Raw genomic sequence first — 27,173 nt, 5'->3', positions numbered from 1 at the left:
TATTTTTCATCACTTTATCAACATTACGTCAAAACGAAAAACAGATTATCTTCAGAAAGACAAAGCAACATGTTGTTTGTAGTATTTCTCTTTATTCCCACGGGATGGCTGCGCTCACGTTCCAGAAATGGATCCATTGGGGCAGGGCGTGTGGAGTATGTGGGGGGATTGGGGGTTAAGATGAGACAGCATTTCCAGCATGGCGGCGGCTGCCGATGAGCCTCCAGCGCCCCCTGCAGTAACACATGGATGACATCACCCAGGCTTCATCCATTAATATTTACAGTCTGTGGTGTGGAGTAAAAAAAAGTGTGTAAAGATATTTGTGATGAACTCTGCTAACAGCCGTCCTCTCACCTTTATGATGAAGGATTTAACACGTTTCCTTCAGAGGGGAAACTTAAGTACAGCAGAGTCAGCGCCAAACATTCATTAGATGTCGAGGACAGAAGTAGAAGCACTCAGTTTGACAGCAGGAGATTTATAATTGTACTTAAGACAGGACGTGAGAGCATCTTAGAGACAATAGCTTTCACATTAGGAAATGAGTCAGCAGTCCAGTGCGGTGATGCTAAGCTGCAGATAACAAACAGCCCTGGACTGATCCTGCAGTCAGACATCATTCAACTGCCCGAGGTAAGAGGAGAAATGTCTTTTTGTAATCAGCATGCTGCTGTTAGTGTAGCTCACTAAAAACTTATCACACAAGTAGATTTAATTATGTTGTGTTTTTTTAAGTGCATGACAAAGTAACCTCAAACTGACAACTCGGTGACAGCATGAGTGACAGCAATGGGAAGTAATCACGTTCATAAAACAGCTGATGCCTCCGCCTGCTGCTGAAATCTGTCAGTTAAATTGTCACTTTTTGAATGTGTTGTTTTAGCTTCAAGCACACAAAAGCCTAATCCTTTCCAACAAAAGTTTTACTCAACTTTTTGGTGGCAAACTTTTATCAAGCCCCGGAGCCTTGTGAGGAAACCTTCTCGAGTGGATTCAAATGACATTTCTGATGAGTTTGTTTTGGTCCACTTTCTCCCTCGACACCGCAGTGATTTAGCAGACTCGTCCTGAAATGATGCTACAGCATGAGACACTTTCAAGCTTTTTTTGAAGTGTAATTTCAAAGTTGTATTTGGTCCAATTTTCTCTGAAGGGTAATCAACAAGAGATGTTTTAGAAAAACAGGGAAAAAAGAAAGCTTTCTCTGGCTTCACAGGAAGATGCTGTAGGAAGCATACCATGAGAGCAGGGAAACAGGAAGCTGTGCTGTAAACCTGGAATGTGATATTTAACTTATCTTTGGAATCAGCTTCCCTCCTTTCCCCCTGTCTTAAATGTAAACACCATTGACATTAGACGGGAAGAGATGAAGAACCTGCCCAAGAAAACATTAAAGCGGCCCAGCCTGAGACTGTATATAAAGATGGACGGAGAAAACAGCTGCCTAGGAGTGAGGCCAAATTGTTAAGAGCTCCCCCTGCTGCCTGGCTGCAGTATAGGTCACTTAACCCCGCCTCCTTCATGTTAACGGATGTGGTGCGATAATTTAAAAGGTAATACGATGTATGTGTTATCAAACCGTATAAAACCATTTAAAACATAAACAAACACATTGTTTGGTGTGGTTGTTGTTCTGAACCGTCACAACGGAGCCTTTTATTCTGAAATTAAACCGGATGTTTTAATGTTGTTTCGGTGACTGACTTCCCGTCAAAGTTGACGCCAATGTTGCTAACGCGGAGGATTAGCCTCCTCTGCTTGTTTGCACTTTGAAGTTGATGATCTGGTGGAATTTAGCTCTTTCTTCAGACTTTGTTTGGCAAATGTGAGAATGAAGTGAACAGCTATTTGTACGACATCATACTTATCTTTGAATCAGTGGTCGATTTGATCAGTAATTTCTATGATTCTTTCTGTGATTCTTAAAAAAAAAAAACATACCATCCCTAAATTACTGAGATGCCAAATGGGACTCAGAGGACGTCCATGTTTGCTTAAAAATGGTCGGTAATCCGCCCTGGAATTTTGACTTTTTACAATTTTACATTTTTTTGTCTTCACTGGATTAAGATAACACAGATGTCATCCACAATTATTCCAAAAGATCAGAGGTCCCCGGGTGATACTAATCCAGTGAGAGTAAGCTTTTAGATGATGTATGCTAACTTTTCGGCCTGCAGACACAATCTTTGTGTTGGGTTAATAATTCCAGCTGACTGATTTAACCAGATGTCCTTTGGAAATCTCTCTTGAATTTATATTTATGAAGACTTTCACAAACGTCACCTCAACGTTGCATACTACATATTTGTTGAATTCTGACACTGTGCAGCAGATTGCCTGCATTATACCACTAACACATAAAACCTCTCACCTCCAACAAGAACGGCATCTAACGCTTTGAATCTGCAGGTTTTGCTCTCTCAGACATTTCATTGAGTTTTTATTGTCTTTTTTAGCACCAAGGGAAAGATAATGGATGCCCGCCTTTAGTGCCTTTTCTCTCCTACAGGGAATGGTCCTTCTTAGTCGCAGGGTCTCAGAGTAGCAGAGGCCGTTGATAGCGAGGCGTTCTCATCAGCAGTCAAGCAGCTTATTTTATGCACTGTCACTAATGGACAGGGCTATCATTTATGAAGGGTAATGCCTTTAAAGGGGACATCAATGGAGGCTAATGATCTGACCGGCACTCTGTTAGAAGCACTCCTTTGTTGGGTGATATTTGGACTCATATCTTTTATGAGGTGCTTCCAGTGATGGATAGTGAGCTTAACAAAGTTGTGTTGAGGGATGAATATAGTCAAGAACTGCTTTGTCACTTGTTCATTTACAACATCGATGTGTTCCCTGAAGGTGAATAGAATAATAGAGATTCCATTTGAGATTTGTCCCCGACTTTCCTCCTTTTCTTTAACAGACTGACTTTCTGGTTTAGTCCACACAGCACTGTTACTATAGACCGTATAGCACATGGACGTACTCTCAGTGACATCACCCATTGGTTTCTGAAGAGGCTTTTTGAAGCTCAACACTGTCTGTGTTAAAAATTCTGACTCTACCAACATTTTATTCACTTTAGAATGAGGGAAAGAGACAGAGTTGAGACCTAAAGCTTACTGCTAACGAGCTGCTACCCACTGAACCACAGCAGAAAATCAATGCAGTTCATCGTTCATCACAGCGCTCTCAGTTGAAAATAATTTGGTTCACCGTATTGAACACCATCGATGACATTATGGATGGTTTAAGGTTTTGTAGAAATCTTTAATTGCGATACTGACGTGAAACTTCTTTGTGACTGTAGAAGACCTCGGGTTAAAACGTTGTAGTTGTGATGAATTCAAACGTTTTGTGGCATTTGAGAACGTTTGTGGACATTCTGTATCGTCTTCCTCAGTCTGCAGTTTTTACATTCCCGCTCTTACTTGATGTGCTGTACCCCTTTTTTCTATCAATCTTTTTATCCCACACCCATACTTTCCAACCCTCCCCCCTGAGTTATGTTCTTCCAAACTTAATGAACTCATACGATAGATAGAAATATTAATGGACGAAGCCTTAATGACGTCAGCCATTCGTTTCTGAATGGGTGTTTTGGAAGCCTGTCCTTAGCGGTGGCCATATTAGAAATGCTGAATCTATTAAACTTTTAGTCAAATACAGGAATAGAGCTGGAGCTGAGGCAGGTCTTAAATCTGCTGACAACCCGCTACTCTGTGTACCATGCAGTTGAAACGGTCCCGTAATTATGCTAGCTCGTATTCTTCAAAAAATCAAAACATGTTAGTTATTCAAATCAATCCCTCCTTGTACAATGTGTGCCGGTAAAGACATTTACAAATCCGACCAAAATCTTTTCAAGTTATTTTTAAGCTGACTAAACAGGCATTTTCATATGGGGTGTGTATGGGACTTCCGGGTCTTTCGGAGCCAGCCTCAAGTGGACACATGAGGATCTGCAGTTTTTTTGCACTTACACATTGGCTTCATTTTTTAAACACTGGAGGTCATTTAGAAATCAGAAACACATGCATGCAATTTGACTGCACACTCTACTGCAGCCCCTCTCAACCCCCCCCCCCCCTCCCCCCCTTATCACTGCCAGGTTAAGGTCCCAACAGCCGCCGTAAACAAACCATAAACCACTCACCCGTCGTCTCGACTGCCTGTCTGTAGATTCATGGTTCTCAGCTCCACTAAATCACTGTGGATGAGTATCGGGGGTAGGTTAGAAGGCTAATACACACTGTCCATGAATACTATCGACAAACAAGGCCGGTCAGTCCTGTACGTCTAAACAAAATTGATCCAGAGGGGGATGGGGTCAAGCTCAGCGGCCAATGGGGAAAGGAGGACACCTGATAAGCTGCAGTGTTTGATATTTATGTCCGTTTAATTCAAGTAACCCAAATTATTTAGTAAGCATCTGAAAAAGTCTGCCTTTCCAAACAAAACTTCGCCAAGCACATCAACTCATCCTTTACTCTCATCCTCCTTACAAACCTTCTACCTTGAATGTGTGAGTGAGAGAAAAAAATGACATATCACATGAACTTAAGGAGAGAAATAATGACACAGTAAATATGACAGGGAGCTTGTTTTGCTTTTCCTTGGAGCTGTATTAATCATTTATCAAGAGCTTTGTTTTTTAAAAAGACATGAATAGTGTGAATAGAGGAACTGCAGTTTTTTTGTTTTTGTTTGACTTCCAATTCAGCTTAATTTTTTAACACCAAATATTGCCGCTTGCTTTTGACCATAGACTGTAAATATTGATGGGTGAAGCCTGAGTGACGTTACCCATCTGTTCCTGCAGGGGGCTTTGAAGTCTCATCAATGGCGGTCGACATGTTGGAAATGCTGTTTCCAGCTGTCTCATTTTTTACACACAAAAGGCTTCATTTGAGGTCTTCATTCTGCGCAAGAGGGGCGGATTTACACACACACACACACACACACACACACACACACACACACACACACACACACACACACACACACACACACACACATTCATGTATGAACTTGAACAAACAATATGAATAGTGATTGCATCACAAGCAGCACAATCCCTGGAGCTTTTTGTCTCAACATGTTTGCATAAACACAAAGAATCAAACATCTGCCCTTGAAAAACAGTGGTCCAAAAAACTGACTTTCACACATCTTTCTTTAAAGGCTTTATATGCGATTTTTTGATCCAGTCGCCTTTGAGCACCAGCATGAAATCAAAACAAACGGCTGTTTGGCCACGCCTCCTCCATGCTGTAGCCTCCCGCTCTACTCCAGCAACACACCTCCGAGTCCAACCCCCCTCAACTCGCGTTCTCACGAAGGAGTCAAGCTCCAGCGGCGGATAACATTTCCCTTGTAAAAGCTTTCTTACGGAAAAATGTCAAATGACGAGGTAAGTAAGACGTTTTTAGTAATGTCATTGTTAAAGCGTTATTTTTTATATCCCAAAGATATTCACCTGTGTTAGGAGCTTTTTTTTTTTCTACTCCGGAGTAGGCGAAGGTAATTTTTAGCTTGCAGTTTGCACTGCTACTGCTAGTTAGTCATCTTTTACCATTAGAATAATTTCTGTGATTGTAAAATGCTAGAAACAGCAATGAATAAGTGTTTTCACTTGAATCCCTCTGAATGTTTGCCATTTCTTTACAGTCGGATGTCGGTATGGCTGCTGAAGCAGGCTGCAGCGACTAGCTACCGTCGACGAGGGGCCGGTCGAGTGTCCGAGGCCATTGCTTCAGCCGTTTGGCATCATTCGCCCTTTACTGCCTTGATGCAGGTGTTTTGCGGGTCCACGGGAACTTCAGGGAGGACATCACTCTACTTGGCAGGGCAAGGGAGCCAGCGCAAGACAACCGGGAGTACCGCTTTGCTGCATACAGAAGCTTTATATATTGGAAACCGGTTGGTAATTCCCAGCTGCTGTGTGTGGAGGATTATAAGTGGCCTGATCCCTATGCTCAGTATACTGGATATATTCCTGGCCACTAGCAAAACTTCTTTTACATGTGGCTACATGCACATTTGGGGCATCAAATGCCAACACCAACTTGTTTGAAGTGCTTTGTATTCCGTTAGAATTATTTAATGTTGCATTTCTTTTAATAAATCTAATTTTGTGATGTAAAAGGTCTGATCAGTTGCATATCCTCTTCATGATCTGTGAAAACCACACACATTTTCTAGTAGGAAGTAAAAGGTTTCCTCTTCTATGCATTAGCTAGTGAAAACACACAAGTAAGCCACAGTGTTCTTGTTTATAATTACAAGACAGTGAGCTGTTAATATTTACAAAGCAGAAGCATGTATGCATATTTTTGACATGTCTACACAGACAAGTATAGTCATTACAGCATGTGACTATCGTACTGTAATTGAGTTCAATTTTGGGGGGGACAAAGATTGAAAACATTTGAAGCAGTCTTCTAAAAATAAAAGATCATCATTTACAGATACAGACTAAATAAGCCAACCAATTTACAGAAAAAAACAATAAAAAAGCTGTTGATAAGTATTTATTTATTGAAATAATGCTCTGAACATTTAGACAAAAAATGCAAAACGTGTTCGTACATCTTGAAAAGAAAAAAAAGACCATGCTGATATTATTGAACTTAGCAGCCTGTGATAAAACAGCACCATATTTGTTTGACAAAGTCCATAAAGTTCCCTTGTCAGGGGCATCCCTGCTCCTGAACAGAGCCTCCTCAACACAATCCTGGCCTGCAGGACTCTTTTCAAATCTGAAAGAAATAACAGCACACATGAATTCAATTATCCTTAGAAACAGTAAGTTTGATCTCCCCAGCCAAAACATTGTTTTCATGCATCTGTATTGTAGAGAATGTAAAGTATTTATCACATGATGACAGCAACAACAAAAGCATTGTGAAACTTAGCCTCATGTGATTTCTGCATAATGAGTGCCAAGCTGACAGCATTATTTAGATTAGTGACCCACCGTAGTTTAGCCGAGAGCATGCCAACAGACAGCCTGAGCTTGGACGTTACTATACAAGACTTCTAACTACCGTATCTGCTACATCATAGCTGGAGTAGGGAAATTCAAAAAACAAACGACCGTATATATTTTCTTAATAATACCCAACTGTTCATAACCGCTCACATGCAACTCGTTAGCTTTGCAACTACTTAGGCTTGGCCTATTCAGGTGTTGCCTAACGCTTTGAAGCCAGTTCTGTTGTACTATAAAGCAGCAAATGAGAATAACCACATTGATCAAACAAACAATCGATGGTGTTTAAATATCTAGAAAGAATGCATGTTTCAGCTCGAGCCTGTGGCCGGCATTGTTGTGCTAGCGGGCTAATGTTAGCATATTGTAGGTAGGTCGTAGCTTTACATTGCACATTACACGGAATGACCGTGCTTTTAAACACTTACGTACCATTCAAATAAGCAGAGCGTATGATATTATTTTTTTTTCTCGTCAGTGACTAAAAAATAGAAACGTTTATGCCTGGACCAGTAGGAATCTATCGGGGTACTTACGCATCCAGGAGAAGCAACGCCAGCTCAGAGTCGTGTTCGAGCCCCTTCGTTGAGCGTAGGGCTCTCCATCGTGGAAAAGCCAGCCCAATGTTGATTCGAGTTCTACTCCGGTCTTTGTCTGCTGCTGTTCGAGCAAAAGACCGATATTTTTTAGGTGGGGGACCAGCCGATGTCAGGTCTTCCGTTGTACGCTTCGCACTGGAGTCCGCCATTTGTAACACTTCTTCCCTCGGTGTAGGGGCGGTCTACGGCTGCGCTTTTATACACAAGGGGCGGGCCTAAAGGAGGGGGCGGGCCTAAAGGAGGGGGCAGGCCTAAAGAAGGGGGCGGCCGGGCCGGCTAGGTAAACATTGCTTCTATATCAACAAAGCCAGTGGGACTGGAGCTTCTCACTCATTGTAAACAGTCATGACTCAGAGAGTTATAGACAACGGACATACTTGATTTCTGATACATTTAAGTGTGAAAAATATATATTTTGCATATAAAGCCTTTAAAGGAAGGTCACACATTCAGCTAACTTGTAATGGTGTCACTCTTTCAGACATAAAAACCAATCAACACAGATTAAAAAATGCATTCAAATATACAGTAAATAATGTGTTTCAACGGCAAAAAGGGCAGTTTGAGAGCTCCAAGTAGTATGAACGTTTGCAAAAGTACGGAAGCCCTAGAGCGACATAAATCAACACACTTTTTTTTGACTCAGATTTCCCGTTTTAAGTTATTTCCATTTTGTTTTCTTGGGATCTCAATTTATTTATGTCATCGTCTTTGGATAACAACGCTGATTTTCCCGAGTTAATCTCTCGACATCTCCTGAAAATGAATTTGTTATCACCGTACACTGTAAATATTGACGGACGAAGCCTGAGTGACGTCAGCCATCTGTTCCTGCAGGGGGCTCTGGAGGCTCATCAGCAGCAGCCGCCATGCTGGAAATCCTGTCTCAGTCTAACTTTCAGTCAACCTAACGACAGGTTGAGAGCTGGAGCTGAGGCGGGTTTTAAACCTCCAGACAAACCGTTATATTAGACACGCCTAAATGTGAATAACTCTTATCCTTCTTAAAATCAAAACTCCCCTTTTGACTTCTGTTGCTTCTGCAGACAGCCTCAAGTGGACACTTCATGAACTGTGGGATTTTGCACTTCCGCATTGGCTTAACTTTTAACACCAGCTGTTTATTCATTGTTTGTGAGTAAGTTGCAACAGACAGTCATGCTGACTCACCTTCATAAAATCAAGGTGATACAACTTAAGCTTCATTGAGGGAGCGGCATTACGAGCACCAGCATGTGGGCATCTGCTCACTCAGAGATGGAAGGTGATTTCTCCGGGCTGCATGAATGGCTCATGAGAGGATGAGATGCACAGAAACGTTCATGTGCTTCCACTGCAATCACCATAATCATTTCCTTTTTTACAATTAAGGGGAATACACTTTAAATCTCTGGCAGGGAACGCGCTCTGTCTATGAGCACTTCAGTGTGAAGTGGCTGTCTGAGTGTTGTTAATCACACAGAGGGTCATCTTCTTTACCGAGGCAGTTTGAACCACGTTTTAATCACCTGATCATAAAACACCTTTAGAAGATAGAATCTGAGCTGGGAGTCGAGCCAAAGTAAAGGGGCATGTTTAGGCCCCGTGATGCTGCACTAACACATGGACTTCAAAGTGCAAGCAAACAGACGGGGCTAATCCTCCGCGTTAGCTAAAACAACTTTGAGCACGGCTCTACATTCGCTAAGAAGGTAGGCCAGCTACCCGGCATGCTCTGAGCCAGATTAGCTCCCTGATTCTGCAAAAAAAAAAAAAAAACATGCTTCTGATCTCCTCAGAGCTGGTTTCAGAGTGATAAACTCTCAAACATAAATGTGTCCTGCTTTTAAAGCTGCTGCTGACAACACCACAGGGATTAGAGGCGGCGTTGGATATGTACCCAAAATATTTTCTGCTACCTAATTTACAGTCCAAACAAAAGATAATAAGGATCCCTGAGATTGTTGTTCCTGCAGGGATTAGAGAGAATTATCGCTCGGATGAATCTGATTATGGTTGACAGTCTAAGTTTAATGAATCACATACAGGAAGACGGGACGCTGTCCTAACTTCTTATTGGACTAAATGGGTAAAAATAGAATTACTAAAAGTCTTTAGCACTTTCTTCTGCTTTTGTTTTATGCAAATGAATTGTTTGAACATCTATTCCTAATATGACTCTAATTTTTGATGGTGGGAAGTAGAGGCTGACACAGTTGTGGTTTTTCACTCCTGTTTTATCCCACTCCCACAAAAATAATCCTGTTCCATCCCAATCCCAGGACAGAAATCCCATCCTGGCAAAATGACACATCCCATCCAGTTTCTGTTTTCCTTACACTACTTCACGTAATCTTAAATTTTGGCTGCACATGCCAGTAATCAAGTTGTTTAAACGGGACTAAACACCTGCTTGCAATTTACGTTTAACAAAACCAACATTCTTCGGGTGACTTTTTTTGCCTTACAACCTTGTCTCTTGAGGCCACTCGTCCCCGAGTCACTGGTGTATTTGACCATGAAGTTGCATGTTTTACAAACAGCATACGACTCTCATTAACTTTTACAGTATGTCCGACTTGCCCCATGACGGCTGCAGCTTCATTCCTGCCCTGCGGGACTCAAGTGTGCAAATAAACCCTCTAGTCTACCTTGTTTTTTTTTTTACCTTACATTTTAGAGTTTGGCTAAGTTTGTAAAGTTGAATGCGTTGAGTTCTCAAAATTTAGATGTAGAGATTCTGTGATTTAAGTTTTCAGGGTGAGCTGCATGTGTGAATGCAAACAGGAACAAGCGACTCAGGAAGATTTCAGAAGCAGTCTGCCTGAAATTTTCTAGAAATGTTCAGGAGTGCAGATTTGTGAAAACAGCTATTGGAAGTCATTTTGTCACAGTGATGATTTCATTGGGTATTCATTGTACTAACAATGCTGTAAAGTAATAGTTTCTCCCAGTTTTAACTGGTTTTTCAATCCAGTATCCTGCTCAGTACACAAGTTATGAGCATAAAGACATGTTGTTAATGGCATAATCGTCTCAAATCCCTCAAAGTCCTGTTCCCCGCCAGCTGCAGGAGGCAGCTGCTCGACAATCAAAATGACTCCGTTGGATCCTTCTGAAGCCTTTAACAGCCACTAAGTTATGGTGAGATTGATGCATCGTGAAGCCACAGATGGCAAATCACAATGTTCATGTCGAGATGCAACTCTTACCGACTTCACTCGAGTAATTTCTCCTCCAGTCAGACAACTTTATCTGCATGTCTGTCATCATAAAAATCGGCCGTTTCTCAGAGAGACGTCGAGATTTCAGTGAAGCACCGTCGCACGAGCGGGAGAGACGTTGTAGTGCATATCGCTTCTGTTCTGAATAGTTTACAGGTAGAGTGCTAAAGACAATCACAGTAGGGCTAACATTCAGTAAAACACCTCAGGCCTGTTTTTTTTTTAAAACAACGAGCACAGCAAATAGCAGTAAAAGGAAAAATCTAATTATTTTTCCCCTGCAAGATCAACTAGTAGCACAACTTAATCCCAGCGTTCACTGTAGCAGCTAAATCATAAATATCCCTCGTCAGCTGGAGGTCCGCAGATATTTCTGCTATCGTTACGTTCATGATAGGGGAGACAGATTTCAAGGGCATGCCTGCTGTTGCCATGGTGATTTCAGATGCTATGTGTGAGTCCGTTCAGGTAAATTCAAAATGTGATCAATGTAATAAAAAATGAAATATGATATCTGAAGAAATATTTAACTTGATTGAAAACCAATATGCAATCAAAAAGGCCCAATAATAAATGGTTGTCACATTTTGATCGAAATTGTCTGTTTTAGCTCTCTGAGAGTGCATTTCATTGAATTCTCCTGACACAGGTAAATAGAATAAACATGTGGTCTGGTATTTCTAAATGTGTTCAAGAAAAGGCACACAGTAGATGCAGACTTTCCATTCGTTTTCCAATGTTATAAAGTAAGCACAAACCACTGAGACCCACTGACTTCCTGTGACAGTTTGATCAAATTGGCCTGATTCTGTTTGGTTAACGAGTCGCCTTCTGCCAGTGTGCAGCCACGACAACAAAGAAACAATCTTTCTGCTCAAGCAGCTCGGCTCCTTTGCTCGCAGAAACAATTTTGAGCCTCCTGTGTGGCCTTTCCTAACAGCTCTGTCAGGAGGAGAGGGGAGCATTGATTGCTTCCTGCCACTTTCCTGATGTCTGTAATGGCTGTACTGAGAGCTTCAACCATGCTGCCTGTGGCTGGAAAACAGCCTCAGGAGAAGCTGTTAATGGAAAGCCAGGAGGGTAGTGGTGTTTTCACACATGCACAAAACTCATTAAAAGTTCCTGAAATTCTAGCGTGAGGTGCATGTGTGAACGCAAACAGGTGATTTTTTTATATAGAATTTTTCCAATTCTGCATGAAGTTGTGGTGAGAAAGTGTGAAAGCAACAGGAAGGAAATATTCAGAAAAATCCCCTCCCCCATCAAGCAGGCCTCGTGCACAAATCTTGTAATGACGCTGCTTCATGCTCTTTTTATGCTCGCCATTATTCGGTTCAGGGAATACTTTCAATTTCACGTTGCATTGGTATCAAGCCAAGATGTCAGGTAGCCTCAGTCTTGTAACATGTCTTGTCCAGACTCCTGAGACCCCCATTCTACAGGAGAAGTATCCCGCTGTGAGGTGCATGTGTGAACAGGCAAGGCTGTTTTCACATATTTACTGAAAGATTTCTATAGAATTTCACAACTGCCCCCCGAAATCCATCTCATGCGGTTGTTCACAGATGCACCCCTCGGTTAAACAAGAGGCAAGACATGACATAAAAATGGCGGACAAGGCAACAGAGTGCACTATACGAAAAAATCAGATATTTTCCTTTATATCAATGCCATGTGTAGTTCAATATCAAAATCAACAAAAGAGCGGTAAAGAACATGAAAATTGGTAATTTGGTCATTTGCATACAGTTTTTTGTTGTGCACCTATTGCAGGGACTTCGAGTCACAACTCCCTCCGACTCACTTGAGGTGAATTCTCCTGATTATATCCTGCTGGGTTTTCACATCAGCTCACTTCATGCTGAAATAATACTATGGGGCCGACGGGAGACACTCCAGATGAAATCAGAGTAAAAAGAACAGGCAGCTCATCCTGAAATCTTCAGAAGTTTTGTGCAAGTGTGAAAGCACTAAAAGATAAGCAGCATAAGGAGTTAATGTGTTGTGAAAAAGGCTTCAGACTTAGTTAATGTTTAATAGAGGTTGTTTTTTTATTGATCTGCTCTTTAAACTTTGCATCCCGTCCACACATGTCGTAAATGTTCTGCAAGGTCTGACAGGAAAGACAGGGTGAAATTGTTTTACTATCTACAAAATGTTCAGGAAAGCATAATGTAACTGGCTTTCAACCTGACCCAGTTCATAATGAGCCAGACTTTTATAGTTTTCAAAATGATATGTGCACTCCTTCCTGGACAAAGGACGATTAAAAGCTTTATTGTTCTAGGTCTGAAGGTTTTGTTTGATAAAGTGAACATATAACAGTTAGCTGATCCAGATAAGAATAAGGACAGAGAAACTAGTGAACATGACCAAACATTAACTCAAATAAACATGTATATTTTTTTGAAAAACTGTAAACTGACTTTTACAAATTGACAAGAAATTGGCATGTTCCAAAAATTCAGATTTATATAACCATGCTTATGCACACCTACACGTTTTGTTCCCTTCATAAGTCATGTTCCACCTGAAAATGTGGGGTCATACATATTGCATGCTGTGTTCGATAGTAGTATGCAGTAGCGGCGGTTTCAAACGCATAAAAACACAGGCGTAAGCTGTTTTTAATATCTAACTTTCAATATCAAAAGCTATCAACAAAAAACAAAGTCTGCCACCTATCAATCAATTTTTATTTGTATAGCGTCAACTGATAACAAGTGTTATCTCGAGACACTTTACAAGAAGCAGGTAAAATACCTTACTCTTTGTCTAATCAGCTGTTATCTCACTTTTATTATCCAGGACGGAGGTCAGAGGAACAGATTGTACGCTAATGTAATCACTGATGTAGAGATCCAAAATCAACTAAAAAAAAACAAAAACGAAGTGACACCAGTTTACGATTTTTAGAACGATTACTGAGCTGTAAGATTCACAGAGACACAGGGATGGATCCAAACATTTTCCCTTCTCAAGTCAGCTCCTCTCCATCACCTGGAAGTATTTGTTGCGTAAATAAGTAAAGTGGAAGTCAACTCAGGGCATCTCTAACACGACCATTAGGCCTGTACATCCTCATAGTTAGACACGCTTTGCAATGATAAAATGTGGACAAATATTAAAAGCTGTTCATTGATCAAAATAATATTGCAGACTTCTGACTGATGTGAGCACTGTGACATTATATGAAGGAGTCAGTGCGGGTCCAGTAAACATAAGCACTGCAGATAGACTAGTGTGTAAGGATGAATGGTGGATGTTTTGGCACTGTAGGAGGTCAACATGAATGCAGCAGCGACGTGTTGTCATTCTCTTATTGTCTGAAGTTTGTGACCCTCCTGCTGCAGCGAACTAACAATGTGTACTTTCTGACCTCCACTTCTGGGAGGAAAGTTTATTTTCTTTGCCTTACTTTTGTTTTTTTGTCAAAAGTCGTTTGTATGCATTTTCATTCATGAAGTGCTTTGCATTGACCGTTTATTGTTGAATGAGGGCGTGTAGAGGGCGGCTTATGGGAGCTGATCCACCTGTGCACATGTCCAGGTGGTTCCTGATTTATAAAGGGAACATTACGAGCAGGTGTGCATACAAAAGGTTTTCATGAATCTGAATTATTTTGAGTGCACGTACACTTTTAGTGTCCGCCTAATGACCGTTGGGCAACAGGGAAACCCGGATAAGTAAACAATCAAACCTACCAAACAGGAAAACCCCGAGAGATTAATCAGGTGAATCTGTACAGGCCTGTTTACTGACAGTTGTACTGAGACCCACAACAACGGCAGAGGTTAGCACTCCTGTTCAAACTGTCCGTGAGAAAGTGGAAGAACAGTGATTGTACAGATATACAAAGAGTCGAGACATAGCTTCAGGCATGGCTCGTTTTTGAACAACATGACTGTTAACAGTAAATCCATCTCCTTTGTGTCAGTGACTCATCCCCTCTTCAGGGAAAACCCCCCAAACGTCTGCACATGCTCACCCTTTGGGAATCTTTGTTTCATTATGATGCAGATATGAAGCCAACCCAGCGAGTGCTTGGTTCTTGGAAAATGGTTCAAAAGTTAAAAGTATTCTACCTCAGCACCCCGGGGGTCTCTCTACAGGTAGTCAGACTGTATAGGTAATGGTGGTGCTAACCCTTTGCACCTTTAAGAAAAAGCTAAAGACCCAGCTCTTTCATGAATACCTACTAACTTAATGATGATGGTCTCCATATTATTGATGATGATGATGGTAATGACGATGGTTTTTGTTTGATAACGACGACTTATAAGATGGTTTCTATACTGATTAGAGCTCTCAAGAACTGCCCTCAATGTTGTGCTTTGCCTCTGGTCACTTCCTGTCAGCACCTGTGTGTCCAATCAGACTCAAAGCTGATCGTTTGCTCTTACTGACATTGTTCCTTTTTTCTAGATCCTTGCTTGTGTTGTTCTTACTCTCTGATGTACGTCACTTTGGATAAAAGAGTCTGCTAAGTGAATTGTAGAATCGTACATACTGCTATCGAGTTCAACAGGACTGCAGAATAGACGTATTTCAGTGTAGCATCCACCTGCGTCTGAAAAAACCTGAAAAGTAATTCATTTAGATTTTCATGATTTTGAGAATCACAAAAAGATCATTGGTGGTATCTTCGTGTGGCTTGGTTTGATTGTGATTATTTCCTCTGTTATGATGGAAGTTGCTGCCCGTCATTTCTATCTCTCACCCAACACTTTGCATTGTCGGACACAGTATGCGGGGAAGACTGGTCTGATGTATACTGGGGATCAGTACGACATCTGGGTATTGTTGGCATACTGCCCTCCTTGCATTTATTCTCAAACTGCATTTTGGTCAAATCAGTACGTACGACTAGAATAGTAGGCGGTTTCTGCTGTCCCTTTTTTTCTCTTCTTCTGTGTTCCACATGCTGTCACGTAGCTGACGATGGAACAGTAAGGTCTGGTTTGTCTTTTAAACAACAGCAGAGAACTGGACTTTGAAGTAAAGGACTAGTTCAAGATCGCCGTGGGTCTGTAACAACTTCGCAGTGCTCATGGAGTAGAATGATTCTGGAAAGGTTGCCACCAAAAAGACTTCGTCGTAAAATTCAACTGATGGAGAGTCGCGAACGGACAATGGACATGAACAAACAAGGAACAGCATATAACCAACATTTGTTTTTGTTTTGAGTTATCAAAATAACAGTTTCATTATTCAACTAAACTCCTCAAAAAAAGTTTGGAAACGTTATTTTGGTCACTTATTACGCCCCTTTAATAACCCCCAAAGGGGGGATTATGTTGTAGTTTGAAAGGATGAATCATAACAGAAACACAATCTGGACAGCAACAGGCACAAACCAACAGTTATCTAGCCCAGGAATTGAGTCAGGTCATTAGGTCATGTTCTGATACACACATACCCACCCACCCTTTCCTGGTAATAGACCAGTTTGTTCGGCCAAGAAACTTCTAGGAAATGTCTTTATATAGCACACATGTTGTAATTGCCCATAACGGGATGATTCAGATGCTATAAAAGAACGGCTCCATAAACAGATCCTCGATTCACAAGCCATAGTCTCTGTCTGATTGTTCAAGAGCATTTACTCTTCTACATTAGCAGAAGTTATTTTTTAGCTGTTAGTCTGTTCAGAGACAATTAGACATGACAAACAGCTGTAACAAATGCTTTTAACTGATTGGCCGCATGATGTGAAAACGTCATTGCTGCGACAACATTTTGGTTCGTGCGGACTAGTTAAGATGTCTTTGTGGTGCAACCAAACAATGACACAACTTAAGTTAGAACTTGTTTCATAACCCAGGACAGGAGCGTGTCTATGTTCCCTCAGATTATTACCTTCCTCATTCCACCTGCTTGTTCAGTCGAGTTTTGCAACTTGAGCAAATCATATGCATGACTTTGGGCGAGACAGACGGTGAATGATGCAGTGCCTCTTTCTCTGTTGCTATTCATCCGGCCCTCCAGACACTTATTGAAGAAAGAACCAAGATGGCAGAGAGAGACGATGCACCTCCACCACGGCGACGGAAGTGGAGGGTGTTGGGTGCAGCAACACATTATGTGCATAAAGTCGCTTGGGGAATGTAGGCCTTAGGAAACATAGGGATGATGGAACATAGGGAACTACTTCTGATGGCAGGTGAATTTCATAGAAATGAGGGAACATAGGGCTGAAGGAACACATGGATGACCCCCCTGTAGGACGGAGCTCGTGCAACAGGCCACCGATCAGCTACATAATGAAGTGAGTTTTAAAGTGTGCAAGAAGCATCCAACATGTTGTTATTAAGATTCTTACTGAACTTTGAGAGTAACATGCCAGCACGGCTCATTCCTTAAATCTGGTTGAGGCAGAGCTTTAGTGGAGCTTTGTTTTTTTTTTAAGCTAAAGTCTTCAACAGGAATTATGAGTGCTACTTAAAGCAGCATCCTCAGGACTGTGATGCAACGGCAGATCAAAGGCTCAAGTGATGCAGTAATCTTTAACAAGTTCAAGAACACGTCCGCTCGACAGCTTTTAAAATACCCCGTTTGCTGTTTTTTTTTTTTTTGTTCTTAAAAATCATTCACGCTCTGATCTGTTTAAGTCGTGTTGTCTCTGCCGCCCGTTCAAATCATGTTGGTTATCAAACGACAGCCGATGTTTGTTTACTCGCTGAAATATCAGCTTCTGCAGCCTCGACTGATTCGTCAAACAGAAGTGACATCCAGTAAAGGTCAAAGAAATCTTTCTCTGTGTTGAGATGGTGACACTGGATGTGACATTATCCATCCACTGTGTGTGTGTGTGTGTGGGAAAAAAATCATGTTTGAGTGACACTTTATCAGACTAAAATAGATCCTCATCCTTCACTAATTGTCAGACATCCAAGCCAAAGTTTTCAGCTTACTGCGAGGAAAATCTACCTGACTGAACGCCAAAGTGAGACCGTCGGTTTACCGGGCCCCTCTGCAGAGCGCGTTAAAGCCACGGATAAAACTCAGCATTATGGGTAATCTGGTCCCCACAGCAATTAAGTGCGGGATAAAAAGTCGACATGTCGCGTAACTAAGCCGCATCGCTGCTGTCATAGCGGGCGGAGAGGCCTGAGAGTCTGTGATTTTCCCTGAATCAAAGTATAACCTTAATGTGACTGTGTGTGTGCGTGTGTGTGTGTGTGTGTGTGTGTGTGTGTGTGTGTGTGTGTCTGAGAGCACAAAGACAGATGACAGGGTCAAACATGACACTGTAAAATGAGGAACATAAGGGATTAGAGAATCATAAAGACTCTAAACCCATGTGTATGTATTGAAGGGTTTGTGTTTTACAACCCTTTCATCATTACTTCTTATAGGAGGTTTATAGACGGTGGCCCTGAAGGTCAAAACTTCAGAACTTTTCAAGGACTGAGTTTACATGCATCCCGGTTATGAGCATTATCCCTGCAGCAGAGAAACCTGGTTTTATTCCTACCCCTGTAAACATGATAAACACTAGTATCATGGCTTTTGATTACTGCGTCATATTCTGTGATTTTTAATTTTTAGAGAGAAATGAGAGCACAGCGGCTACACTATAAAATGCCAACTTCCTTCTGCAGATATTGCGTCTTATCATTACCAGCATAAATAATAATAATAAAAAATAATTTAAACTTTATTGATCCCGCGAGGGGAAATTAGTTTTTACACTCTGTCTAGTAAACATGCGACACAAACATAGGCTGAAATACACACACATGCACAAACAGGATCCTGTGGACTAATGGAGAGGTCTCAGAGTGAGGGGGCTGCCCACAGCGGGCGCTCCTGAGCTGGTGGGGGGGGGTTGGGTGCCTTGCTCAAGGGTACCTCGGCAGTGCTCAGGAAGTGGACTGGCACCTCTCCAGCTACCGGAATTGGTCTGTGCCAGGACTTGAACCGGCGACCCTCCGATTCCCAACCCAAGTTTTCTGGTGAGAGAGAAAACAGTAGTCGTGTTGGGGTCACTTTGTGTTAGTGCTGAATTAACAGGTTTGGATCATCAGGTTGCACTGCGGGTTTGTTTCCAGCCTCTCTGCTTATCTGATCTCCAGAGTCTCGCCTGGCTGGATTTATTAACAGTTTTCTGTTTCCAGTCTTCATACACCAAGTGAGCTATGGACTCGAGATAAAGCGACCCATATGAGGACGTCCGATTCAGCACTATCGTCAGTGCCGTCTTTGAGGTGTTATAAACACATAAAAAATCAGGAATCAGATGACAGGGAAAACTAAAATTCAGATACAAGTATAACAATAATAACAATAAAATAAATATATTTCATGTGTAAAGGTTAGCCAACGTTGCACAACTCAAACTGGTGCATTGCTAAAGCATTAACAGATTCAGACGGCAGAAGCCCAGGTTGATGTCCTGAAACTTTGAGGTTGTGGTGTTTAATGTTCGGGGTCTTCTCCCTGAGGGGCAAAGTTCAAACAGGTGTGAAAAAAGGACTGACTCTTCAGAGTAGATATGAGGTCTGCAGGGCTGCAACACTAAAGCCTGAAGCACAATATAGAAGCGAGGGGAAAGGAAGCAGATAACATGCGTTTGCTGCTGACTAAGTTGTTCATATTCAAAGTTGAAGGTCACATATTGTGCAAAATACACGTTACCATGTTGTTCTTATATGTGTCTCTAGTCTGTCTACAAACCCCCCAATGATGAGAAAAGTCCATCCTCTCCGTCTTTTGCCTGCTCCACTTTTCAGAAAATGTGTGCTCAAACAGGCCGTTTGGAGATTTTCCCTTCATGACATCACAAAGGGCAGTAGCCCCTCCCCCAGGTGGGTGACACTCCCACAGCTAGGTGTTTGTTCTGCCCTCTGAGTCTGCATCCTCACCATAAAGAATAGGACATGGAGCGAGAAAGCCCGAGACACCCAAGCCCTTCCAGAGAGGGGGCGTGGACAGACCCAGCTCATTTACATATTTAAAGGTACAGACACAGAAACAGCCTGTTCTGAGCAGGGCTGAAATAGAGGGGTTTATAGACATGATCAAATACAGGATCAGAGTAGATTTAGAACAAGAAACTTCACACACATGTTTTGAGGAGCTCTGAGAATTATTTAAACTGAAGAGGAGGAGAATATGTGACCTTTAAGATGACAACCAAAGATAAGCATGAATGTCGCTTGTTCCAAATAAGCATAAAACATACTGAAGAGGACGTAGCCTATCATCTCATGCAAGCTGCCAAAACAAGGCACAAGAACAAATAGAGCTCATGGTGTGGTTTTAGTAAGTTAAAACCACATCCACTTTCTCCATAGCAGATTTGATCATAAGCCATTATTTCATACTCATTTACACTTACCTCGAGCTACATTAGATGGTGTCTGCTCCTGTGGAAGAATAGAGTTTACACTGCAGGAGGAGAGGTGAGGGGTACAGATTTTGAATGCGTCCTTAAGGACTCTTTGGAGCACTTGAAGATCTCTGGAGTGTCTTGCGATGAGTTCTCTTTGGCAGGCGTCACACTGCTCCATGTCGCTCTTTGTCTCCATCGGCTCAATTAAGTAAATGAACACGAGTTGCTTTGTCTTGGTCACACTCTCGACAAGCCCCTCTCCAATGAACACTCATATTGTGAGTGTGTCAGAAAACCAATGCTTGTTATGAGCAGTTATTTATTGAGCAGAAGCAATGAGGTGTTTGAAACTGAGAGGCTGGCTTCAGTTTACAACAGAAAAAAGGTTTTTCAAAATGTCACTCCTTGTACCCTTAGTCGGTTAAATAAGACTAATCGGACCAAACACCGGTGAAGAGAGGTTCCCACTTGACAACCCTGGGGTCTCATTTATAAAAGAGTGCGTAGAATCCATACTAAAAATGTACGTGCGTCAAAAACCCGGAAATGGCGTGTGCGCAAAATGATTCAGATTCATAAAACCGTTCGTACGCACACCTGCACGCAATGTTCCCTTTATGAATCACGATCCACCTGGAAATGTGCGCACGTAGATTAGTCCCATGTTCCGCCCTCCACACGCCCACAATCAACCATAAACGGTCAACGCAAAGCAGCTCGTGAATGTAAATGCTAACAAACGAGGGGGCGGAGCTAAGGTTTCCAGCGCTGGATCGCGGCGAAAACAGGAAGTTTAGACGAAGAAACGAAACTTTCTGACCCAGAAACGGAGGAGTTTGTGAATGAAGTGGAGGAGAAAATGGACACATCGGTAGTTTACTGCAGCAGGAGGATCACAAACTGAAGAAAATTCAGAGAGACACCACGTCGCTGCTGCATTCACCCTGTCCTCCTACAGCGCCAAAACATCCAGCGTTCATCATTACGCACGAGTATATCTGCAATGTTTACATGTTTACATGTTTACAGGACCCACACTGACTTCTTCATATTGTCAGAGTGCTCACGTCAGTCAGCAGTCTCCCTCACTCTATCATATTATTAATCAAAAGTTTGATTAACGAACAAAAACGTTTGATTGTTGGCCCTTTTTTTCGTGGGAAACTCCGTCTGCTCTGTGACTCATTATGAGGATATATAGACCTAATGATCGTTTCACAGATGACCTGACTTAATGTCCACACATGAATTATTTACAGAATAAATACGTGCAGCTGATGAAGATGTGCTGAGTGTGGAGGAGGCGAAATGTGTGAAGCCATCGCCGTGTCTCTGTGCGTCTTGATGCAGTCATCTTTATTAAAACTAAAAATCACACTTGATGATAAATGCTCGATATTTAAATATATTAATGAAAACTGGAGGCTTTATGGTCTTTGTGTTAGTCTAATGTTTAACTCTACATCAGTGATTACATTAGTGTACAAGTCCGGTCCTCTGAGGTCCGTCTGGGATAATGAAGGCGAGACGGCGCTGATGCAATATGTATGTGGCGGACTTATATATATATATATATATATTTATTTTTTTTTCTTTATATGTTTATATATTGTCATAATGAAAGTTACTTATAGGAATCGGCTCACTACATGCGTGATTATAGCCTAAATTCATCAAGTGACAATCGGCATCAACTAATTTAATCTCGGAAATACACCGATATTACTCGATTTATTCACCAGTCAGATACTTTAATTTAAGTATCTCACATGATGATGTAAAGCAGAGGTGAAATGAATATGAGCGCTGTGTGAAGGTCACAGCTGAGCGTGTTTTTTTTTTTACTGCCCAGCCTTGAGGTCACTTATAGGTCGTCTCCGCGTCAGGTGAAACAACCTCCGCTAGCTGTGTTTGTAGTCTGTCATTAATCTCACTCATCTCTGATATCTGATTAAAATGTGACTCATTAACAGAGAGACCTATGAGACAGATTTCTCCAGAAAATGATAGACTGAAGCGCTCGCCCTGCGGCTGTGGCCGTCAAATTTGAACAACATCAAATGTTCATAATGACCTCATGGTGAAAATCTATGAGACTTTTGTATGCAACTGAAAGCTGTTGCAGAGCATCAAAGACATTCAGACTCAACAAGTTTCCACTTGTTTGAATTCTGAATAGGCATCGACTTGCCTCCTTTCTCTCTCACGCACACGCTCTCACACACTCTCTCTCACGCACTCACACACTTAGCACACACCCTCTGCTGCTTTAAACCCCCTCAACAGTTCCCGTAATTTAGAAAATCATTAACTCTGCTTCATGTAGTCTAGGTCCAAAACTGAAGGAGGATAATAAAGCACCTAAGGGGGTCAGAGACTACTGCACTGGAGAGGAGCTGAGGAGAGGCGTCACATACGAGTTACAATCCAATGTAAGACTTTTCAGACATATTTGTTTTAAATTAGGAAGCCTTCTGAGATCAAGGTTTCAATCGCACCACGGTAAACAAACGTTAACTTTGAGATCTGTTTTCATGTGGTGGCTCTCTGTGTTGCAGTGAAATGAGACAGAAGTGACCATGGGGTTCACAGCACTGCATTTGCTTCTCTGGCTCCTTGCTGCTTCCACTCCGACAGCACAAGGTACGGGGGGGGAAACTGTTTGAAACTTGATTGTTCACAAAAATTGCTGCAGGGGTGAATCCGAATACGTCTGGGCAACGCAGGAAGAATATGGAGCAATCCTTCAACATTTCAAAGGACGATTCGGGAGTGATAAACAGTGTGATTGTGTTGACAATATTTCTAACTTTTACTCTTTTAAGATGCAAAGTAAACACTTTTGTTTTTTTTCATATCTGTGTCTTTGTCTGCAGAGATGTTGAGTCTACATGTGACTCCAAAGATTTCTGCAGCGTGTGGCCAGCAGGTTACTCTAGACTGCGAGGTGTCCTCCTCTCAGCACGGGCTGTCAATCAAACACATGCAGTGGTATCAAAACAACACCTCTTATTGTTCTGTGAACAGTGAAGAAACGGTTACTAAAGAACACCAGAGCAGCTTCCGCTGTGAGTATCAACAAGGACGACTGTCCCTCATCTTCACAGAAGTGCAGCCGATGGAGAGCGGGACCTTCAGGTGTAAACTTCACTCCAACAAGGGCGCCAAGGATGGAAGTACAATCTTGGAGTTACAAGGTCAGAGTCCATTTCCTGTTTTTACTTTGACAAACACTAACATGTCTTTACAACAGCTGTAAATCTGCTCTCATGAATAGCAGTGGCGTCCGGGGCATTGTTCTCCAATTTCTCACAGATGGACCGGGATGCTACTTCGCTAGCTCGATGCTAAGCAACAAACAATGCTAGGTCAATAACATGACATTGCTGGTGCCACCAAAAGGTTTTAAACAGAGTAAAGTAGTGGAGGTTATAGTGAAGGGATGTTCAGGCGGATTCACAGAAACGCCATTTTGGCACCATCTGGTCCATTTCAAATATTTCAGGTATCAAAATAAAACTTGTTTAAATGCACTTTGATATCATTATCGAAATATTTTCCATGTAAACTGTGACTTTACCTACCAGACCTTAATATGTTCAAATTGAAACAAAACGGTACATATACAGAGTTTGAATCAAAATGGAAAAACATGTTGTAACTAATATATGAGCTATAAAACAATGAGCAACTAGAAATATGTTACAATACTTTGAAAATGTAAAAGCATGTGAAGCAGAGAGGCGCTGCTTGTCAACAGGCAATTGAGGCAACCGCTTGGGGCCCTAGACCAGTAGGGGGCCCCCCAACGGCTGACAAACTTTAAACTACAGCAGTGGCTCAAAATGTGCAAATTTTGCAATGACAGGAAACCTCCCTAAGGGGGCCCCATATGATAGCACTCACTCTCAATACCTTGCTGAACGTCGCATGCATTATTGCGGTGAAAAACAAAACTCGTCAAAGAAGGAAAATGAAGAGGAATTATCTGTCTGGAAGTGAAAAAAATAATAATTAACGCTGGCTGGAGGGGCCCCCCAAATGGGAAATTTGGCGCCAAACGCAGTGCCCTGTGGTTTTAGCATTTTCACACCAGCCTCCCGGCATCTCTTGCAGGAGCTTCTTGATTGAGAACCATCGTCCCCATAGCAATTTGACAAACTGCAGCATCCCAGAGGAGAGAACGTCCCTGAAGCTCTTCTGTGTTAGAGGCTTTTTCTTGAAGGGGTCAGTCTGTTTTTTTTTACAGAGTTTTAAACCCCATTCAGAGCATTAGATGGATCCACTGACCCCCCTGTTTTGTAGAACAATAAAAGGTGATGAAAGGCCATGTTTTCAATACTGGCCTCTTTGACTCTCCCTCTTTACATTCTCAAAATGCCTCATGAACTGTGGAGCAAAAACAGTAACTTCTTCCATTTTACAAACAGAGGTTTGTCATTCCTGATCCAACACATACCTCCCCCGCTGTGTGTGTTTTTTTTTAAGGTTTTTTTTTTTCTGATTGCACCACATGTGCCTGTGCTGTGATTTGCCAGTTCCTCAAACAAAGAAGGGCTTCATAGAGAGTGCAGCCCTAACGGAGGAGAGGGATCCATTACTGAAGTGAAGCTCATACCTTGACGCTGAACATGTGCTGCCTTGCCCTCGTACCCACACAAAAAATGATGTTGGCTTTGGCTTCATGTCGTGTCTCATGCTGAGACGTGTCTTAAATACCGCCATCCTTTCTTTGGAAAGTACTCCTTGCAGCCAATTTCCATGTATAAAGTCTTGATCTTGAAAAGCCTGTCGTAATCTGCAGTTTGTTTGTTTTTTCGATCGTTTTCCTCGTCTTCACTTAGCCGCATTGACTATAGAAAGGATTCAAAGCAGTCACATGGCATGGAATCACTGAGGAAGTATGACCACCCATTCCTCCAGTAATCACATCAGTGAGGCACCTTCGTAAGACCAGAGAGTATTATGTCCAGAAAGGTATAAACGGTACGTCCTCCAGACCTCCAGACAAACTTCAAGCCAGGCTGCAGTCTATTTTTTGGGCGTTGGTTTTGGAAACTGGTGAACACAACAGAGGAGCTGAAAAAGTGGAAAATGTGTTAGGGGAGACCATGAGGTCAGCTGGGGTCAAAGATGGGATATGTAGGGTTCTGCATGGGTATCCTACTTGATGGGTTCAGGTCTTTCATCCTCAGCCACCTGTCTTGTGCAGCGTAATGAACACTCGTAAGGTAATGATGAGAGAAATGCACTTTGAATTACAGTGTTTGTGTAGATGCACTAAGCTACCATCGACCTCTTCTCCCTTCTGAAATCAGGGCAGTTCTGGTTTGTTAAATAAGAACACTGACTGTCTGAAATGTTTTGGACATGGTGTCTCATTTAAAGTTTACTTAAAGGAAGAATCTGTGATTTTTCACACTTAAATGTAGAAATCAAGAATATCCTCTGAAAATAACTCTGTGAGTCATGACTGTCTACAATGGGTGCAACACCCGAGTCCCACTGTCTGTGATGTTTTCAGAGTTTTCAGAGTCCTATCTTCACTTTGTTTACATCGCCAGGACGGCCGGCTGACTCCTCCCCTCGTGTATAAAAGTTGTTTAATTGAGGGACTAGAGAAAAGAAGAATAACATACTGTACTCACTGATTAACTGTGTTTCTAGATCACGCTCATTTCAGGTAAATTTACATGCAGTGTGAAGATACGAGCATAATAAAGATCGCTAGCATTAGCATGCTAACACAACAATGCAGCGCGAGTTGTTTTGGTTTCATGCTGGTGCTCAAGGGCGACATCTGCTGGATCAAAAAAATCGCATATTCTTCCTTTAAAACCTTTTCTTCTGGTCTGTCCTTCAGATGGCTGTGGGCAGGTCGAGGGTTTGATAAAGGACGGCTATCCCACATGCACCTTCACGCGAGTCTACCCAGACGGAGAGGTGCACTGGTTTCACGGCTCCAAACGTCTCCATGGTGAACACAAAACTATCGAAGATGTTGAAGACGGGGGTTGGCTGACTATCCGGAGCTACATGGAGCGGAAGAGTTCTGGAGTGTCCTACAACTGTTCCTTGTGGAGCACCAAAATTGGGAGATACATCGCTTCCACTTTGGTTGAGAAGGAAGAGTTCAGTCCACGAGAGAGGCCGTTGAATGGAACTGGATCACAGGGACCTATGAGGACATCCTGGTGTTTCACAATCTTAACTGTTTTCCTGCTGAAATTACTTTGAGTTAAATCACATCACAGAGAGTGATCAGGGTGAATGATCAGCACTGATTTGGAAAACTGAGGAACAATAAGGTACCAAGTTTCTATTTACTTTTACTCCCAGTGAGCAGAATCTTCTTGTAGCGTCCAAATGTTCATTCTCCTCCTTTAAACTCTCGCCTGAGGTTGCAGCTCCATGTTTTCTGCAAACCCCTACAGACAGGAAATCCGCCCCTCTTGCACAGAATGAAGACCTCAAATGAAGCCTTTGTGTGTAAAAAAATCAAACAGCTGGAAACAGGAAGTGTCAGTCATGCAACGACTGTGTGTGGTGTGTGTGTGGATGCTGCCCTCTGCTGAATGAGAGGTGGATGTTGTTGGGACTTATCTGTTTCAGGGGCAGTGCGGCTGACCACACGGAGCGCACAAACGGGTACAGGTAGCTCACTGGATTGACCTTTTTTAAGCTCTAAGAAAAAGCTTTAAGATCTGTTGTTCAGTAAACAGTTTTTATTTTGATGACAAATGTACCGTCTACAACAAGGTGTTTAGATTCTTCAGCAGAAGATCGTTTTCTGCTTTTCATTCAAACGGGAAAAGCGATTTAATTCCATGTTTTATAGGTGTGGTTGTTTTGACCCCTATGTAGATATGTAAATAGTTTTGTGGCACAGAGTCAGAGGTGTGTTTATTTTGTTTCTTTAAAGCTTCTGTGGATTTTTTAAAGTTTCCTCCTCTTTGATTCTCCTCCTCAGAATTCTTGTATATTGTGCTTTTCTTGAATTAGATTTTTTTTAGAACATACTGTATATAGATATAAGATTAAAA

At 42.0% G+C, this 27,173-nt stretch overlaps 1 protein-coding gene and 2 long non-coding RNA genes across 4 annotated transcripts in view; 2 read left to right on the top strand and 1 right to left on the bottom strand.

The window, feature by feature from the left end:
- The window catches only part of LOC132992953 (uncharacterized), a 277,165-nt gene extending 250,479 nt beyond the window's left edge, over positions 1-26,686 (top strand). The window contains exons 2-5 of one of the 2 annotated variants that reach the window (XM_061062568.1): positions 22,538-22,562; positions 22,689-22,773; positions 23,007-23,327; positions 25,994-26,686. In XM_061062568.1, the coding sequence (XP_060918551.1) occupies positions 22,710-22,773; positions 23,007-23,327; positions 25,994-26,367 (759 nt within the window). In that variant the 5' untranslated portion in view covers positions 22,538-22,562; positions 22,689-22,709 and the 3' untranslated portion in view covers positions 26,368-26,686. Of the gene's footprint in view, positions 1-22,405; positions 22,563-22,688; positions 22,774-23,006; positions 23,328-25,993 lie in introns of those variants that run through there. The other variant, XM_061062558.1, reaches the window with a different exon arrangement.
- Positions 77-4,531, bottom strand: LOC132992707 (uncharacterized). The gene is made up of 2 exons (XR_009676360.1): positions 4,154-4,531; positions 77-287 (listed from the first exon to the last, which is right to left on the bottom strand). It is a non-coding gene; the product is annotated as an uncharacterized LOC132992707 (long non-coding RNA).
- LOC132954898 (uncharacterized) lies at positions 5,282-6,144 on the top strand. The gene is made up of 2 exons (XR_009665867.1): positions 5,282-5,410; positions 5,668-6,144. It is a non-coding gene; the product is annotated as an uncharacterized LOC132954898 (long non-coding RNA).
- Positions 26,687-27,173: the final 487 nt, after the last annotated feature.

The sequence above is a fragment of the Labrus mixtus genome, chromosome 2 (assembly GCF_963584025.1).
Source record: "Labrus mixtus chromosome 2, fLabMix1.1, whole genome shotgun sequence".
Taxonomy (NCBI): Eukaryota; Metazoa; Chordata; class Actinopteri; order Labriformes; family Labridae; genus Labrus; species Labrus mixtus.
This window is presented reverse-complemented; position numbering and strand designations above follow the sequence as displayed.